This window comes from Anopheles cruzii, chromosome 3, assembly GCF_943734635.1.
Source record: "Anopheles cruzii chromosome 3, idAnoCruzAS_RS32_06, whole genome shotgun sequence".
NCBI lineage: Eukaryota > Metazoa > Arthropoda > Insecta > Diptera > Culicidae > Anopheles > Anopheles cruzii.
The window spans coordinates 42,508,521-42,513,102 of record NC_069145.1 but is presented as its reverse complement, the minus strand read 5'-3'; the positions used below and the strand labels follow the sequence as shown (position 1 = coordinate 42,513,102).

The window sequence follows — 4,582 nt, the reverse complement described above, 5'->3', positions numbered from 1 at the left end:
GCCGTGGAAATGTATTGTACATTCTAAAGTACGTAACGTGTACGTAAATCCCTCCACGCTAGGCACGATTCGTTGAGCCGTTTAGCGGTTCCATCGCCGACCAATCACCGTTTCAAAAGCATCCATTGGCACCAAACAGGCAGCCCGTGTAGGCTGCCAACAATTCCCCGGACGGACCCGCCCAGCACACGTCGGCTTCATGCCATATTTAAAGCCCTTAGCCAAATGAACTTTTAATCAACCGTGGAGTTGTTGCTGTGTCGACAGTTCTGCTCTCCGGACGCCGACCGGGATGCGCCGGAACCGTGTCCCGCTACGTCCTGGATCGGGCCACAAATGTTGGGTACCAAATTACTCAAACCGGACGCCAACGACCCCACATCCGGCCGCTGGGTAGAGTGCTGGCGGAAACAAGAGCATGACGAAAGGTTAGGGCACATACTCTGTGTCGGGAGCCGAACAAATGGTTCAGTGTGGGCCCCCCCCGCCCCCACCACCTACTCACGAACCAGCTGGGCTGGAATTGAATCATCGGACGACAATCTGGCGAATTGATCGAATTTCAATGAAACCTACATGAAACGCTGCCGGCTGAGGCACTGGCGGTCCGGCAACGGATAACTGGCTCGTTCCGGAGATGCCGGAGCACACCATGCCCTGCCGACGGCTGGTCAGGGATGTGCGAAGGCCGTGAAATGTGATGATCTAAATTTAACCATGCCCTTCTTTCCTGTCCATCGCCACGTGATAACATTTATGGCCGACGATTTAATTAAAGTGCTGCACGAGCAGACAACGGGCACGCAAAGCAGAATCTCATTTCAGCCATGATTATCTGCCATCCGAGGGACAACAGTAATTAAAGGATAGGAGTAAAATTAATTTCGCAACCAGAAAGCGGTCGATTTCGGTTGCTTTGCTTCTTTTTCTCTGCCTTTTGGGCATCCTCTCTGGAACGCGACTGATGACTTCGATCGCTGGATGACGTAATGATATGTACCAGAGTTCCGAAGTGCCCGTAGAGTTCATTCGCGTCGAAAAGAGCAATCCTGTGCTGGACTCACATTGGCTACGAATCAGAGTACAATAAAAGTGCGCGCCCAACCCAAAATCTCCCTCTGATGTACAGGGTGAGCAAATTAGCGTGCATTTTTTCATTTTGTTATAAAACAAAAACGGCTGAATATTTTTCGATGCTTAAACTTTTATTTGTAAGGTTGATTCTTAACATTTATGTATAAAATACAAATTTGGTTGCAGAAAATTTGGAAATATGAAAAAATTACTTCCAAAGTGGTAGATCGTCAAATCATTCGTCAAAAGCACATTTAAATGAAGCTCATTTCCACCTCGGTGGCTGTGTTAATATGCAGTATTGTGGTTAATATGCAACATATCGTGCTAGAGAAGCCAATACACCCACAACAAGTGACTGTATTGTGTGGATTATGGCTGATTGGTTTTTCGGCAAAATTGAAGCTGAGAACTTGGACGGCGTTTGGTTTCAACAGGACGGCACTGCATGCAATACAACGACAGCCACAATTGATATTTATGTTATGCGAACAAACAAGCAACTATTTACAACCTCAAGACGCAAATTCAAGTTGCTACTGTCGAAATAGGACCAGATACAATCGAAAATGTACTCAAAAATAGGTCGAGCGAATGGGCTACTGCCAAGCCAATCGTGGTGAACATTTGACCAAAATTGTTTTACATTAAAAAATGTTAGGAATCAACCTTTCAAATAAAAGTTTAAGCATCGAAAAATATTCAGCCGTTTTTGTTTTATAACCAAATGAAAAAATGCATGCTAATTTGCTCACCCTGTAAAAGGGCATTTTTATCGTACTATCGTCAACTAAATTATTCACATTTCGAGATGACGCATTACCTGAATTACCTACACAAAATTAATCTTACGGTCGTTTTGCTTTTTGCTTTGGTTTTCAATAGAAAAATATTAGCCCAAATGAGTTTCGAAAGATCAGGTCAGAATAAATCAGAGAACTTCTTTGCTGGTGAAAGTGAAACATTACTAATAGAATCAAGGAAAATCACCATAAATATTGAAAGGAAAACCTTGATGAATTTGTTTTTAAATAATAAAATATATAAAAAAATTTTAAACATGACTGAGCCCGTAGATACTTTATACCTGATCCGTAGCAATGTTAGAGTATAGTATGCAGTATAAACATAATGTGTACACATTTTACCAATGTTGGCAAATACATAATCGGTAAATATCCATCATCGTATCAAGTACAGCCACCGTTTGTATGCAAACATTGCCAACATCGTGGTTCTCCTAACGCCCTTTTTGACCTATAAAAGACAGTATGGTTTCTACATGATTTGCGAAGTGATTCTCACTCTCATCGCAACCTGCGGCATGATAACGGGTGCGCCAGAGAACCTGTTTGGCGCCACAAACACGGTAAAAACCCCGGCAATCCGGCAATCCAATCAACAGTAGTAATAGAAATAAAAAACAGGCCAACCTCTACCATCGTCTCTCTCAGACTCAGAGCGCTCGACTGAGTCTGAGGTCGAAAACAGTGAGAACATCCCGGAATTCCCGAACCGTGATGATCGCCTTATGCACCACCCCGCGACGCGATGCTCGATAGATAAGAGCAACGAAGCCCCGCGACGAAGCGCCCTGGCGGATTTGCCTCTAGAAAGCGGTATTCTTGCACCGACCACATCGTGTCTTAGCCGCTATCTCTCTCCCTCCGGGGCACACCAATACAGGGAATTAAGGGGCATCTCATAGACGGGAAACAGGTTTGCCCCCAAAGTGGCCCATCGCGAAGCTCTGGAGCTCGGGCGAAACGCGAATAATGATAGGCCCGTCAGTAGTCGATCCGCGTCGACTCAACGACGACGCCATCGGTCCCATCGGAGTCGTGCGACATCGTACCGCCATCTCGTCATGAGAGCCGCCACTTCGTTTGTAGTGCTGTGTGCAGTTGGGCTGCTTCGCATCAACGTGGCACAGTGTACGTAAGATATCGATAACACGTGTGCCAGGTGCAATGGCACAAGATTGATCTCTCACATCTGATCCGCCCTCGGTATTGGCCCGACACCCGGCAGATCTCGCCAACTGTCAAACTCCGGTCGGTGAAGGGGGAACGTGTGTGCTAGTGCGCGAGTGCCCCTTCGCCCGCGCCGTGCTGAAGAAGAAGGATCACTCCAACAACGACATCCGCTACCTGGAGGCGGCCCGCTGTGGGCAGCTCGAGACGAAGGTACTGGTCTGCTGCAACGAACCGAACGTGACGCAGACGGCGGAACCGGTCGACCCGGAAACGATTGCTGGGCTGGTGGAAAATCGGTTCGGTACGCGGGAGGAAAAGCGAGACCTACTACCGACGGACTGTGGTCAAGCTAGTCACGATCGAGGTCCGATCCCGGGCGCGAGGGCCAAGCTCTTTGATCACCCGTGGAGCGTACTGATTCAGCACCGGAATAAGGGTGAGTTCGAAGCCTGAACATATTGATGAACAGTTTTCTGCCAGAGTGAAAGGTCGGATTTGATCGAACCATACAACTACAACTCATTGCGATGTACGTTAGCTTCACAGTTGATGATGGAACTTCAATCAGTTCACTGAGTCGATTGATAAGCAACCGCAGACTAACAAACTTCCAATAACAACTTACCAACAGCCTTTGCATAGAACTGGAAATATCAGGCTTTTTTTCTTCTTGTTTTAGACTCTTGTCAAACATATTCTCTGGTCTTTTCTTACGTTTGTACTCTTTAAAAACTCTGAACTTACGAAGAGTCTGACAATTTGGACAATTGTATAAAATTTGTGACGAGACTTTTAAATCAAAAATGAAAATCCCACATTTACAAAACCAATTCCACCTACCACGAGCAAATTATCTAGTTTTGGTATAACCATCGACTGAAATGGCATAGAAACAACTAGTTAAGCCGATAGAAAAGACTTAAAGTTAAATAATAAGTGCCATAATTAAGTGTGTGAGGATTTTGCTGATTTATTTTCTGAAACTAAATTTTAAATTCTAAGGGAGAACAAACATTCGAAAGCGAAGATAACATAGCCTTCTTTATCAATAACCTACTACTACTAGTGTAGGTGAGCCGTAAAGTAAGTTCTCCATAATAAAATTCGATCTAACTTGAATTGGGGTTTAAATGTCACCTCAGTTATGTTTTAACGATCCTGTTCAACAACTTTACGATACTACTTTAAAAACACTGGTCCTATGAAATTGGCAAAGAAGTTAGCTTACGAAATCCTAACTAAGCACGAAAATTGCTTCAATTGCTATCGAAATCCAGTGCAATCTAATGGGATAAAGGACTATTATTGTGAGGTTAAATAGGGACTCAACTTGGTTCGAAAGATTCCTATAACGCAAATCTAGCTTTTTTCGAACTTATATGTGAAGAACCTGAGCAGTTGAGGCAACAAATGCGGAATGTGATAACGAATCCTCAATATTTACATAGATTAATTTTATTTTTTATTTTTTATTTATATCATCTGTGATCATGCGTTTCCCGTAGCATGAAAACCGGGAGTTCAACTTGAGG

The 4,582-nt window shown here is 44.3% G+C and overlaps 1 protein-coding gene across 1 annotated transcript in view; it reads left to right on the top strand.

Annotated features, from left to right (window-relative positions):
- The first annotated feature begins 2,880 nt into the window (after window positions 1-2,880).
- Window positions 2,881-4,582, top strand: part of LOC128271736 (CLIP domain-containing serine protease B4-like) — a 4,486-nt gene continuing 2,784 nt past the window's right edge. The window contains exons 1-2 of the mRNA XM_053009362.1: window positions 2,881-3,008; window positions 3,106-3,486. Coding sequence (XP_052865322.1) covers window positions 2,942-3,008; window positions 3,106-3,486 — 448 coding nt within the window. The 5' untranslated portion in view covers window positions 2,881-2,941. The remainder of the gene's footprint in view (window positions 3,009-3,105; window positions 3,487-4,582) is intronic.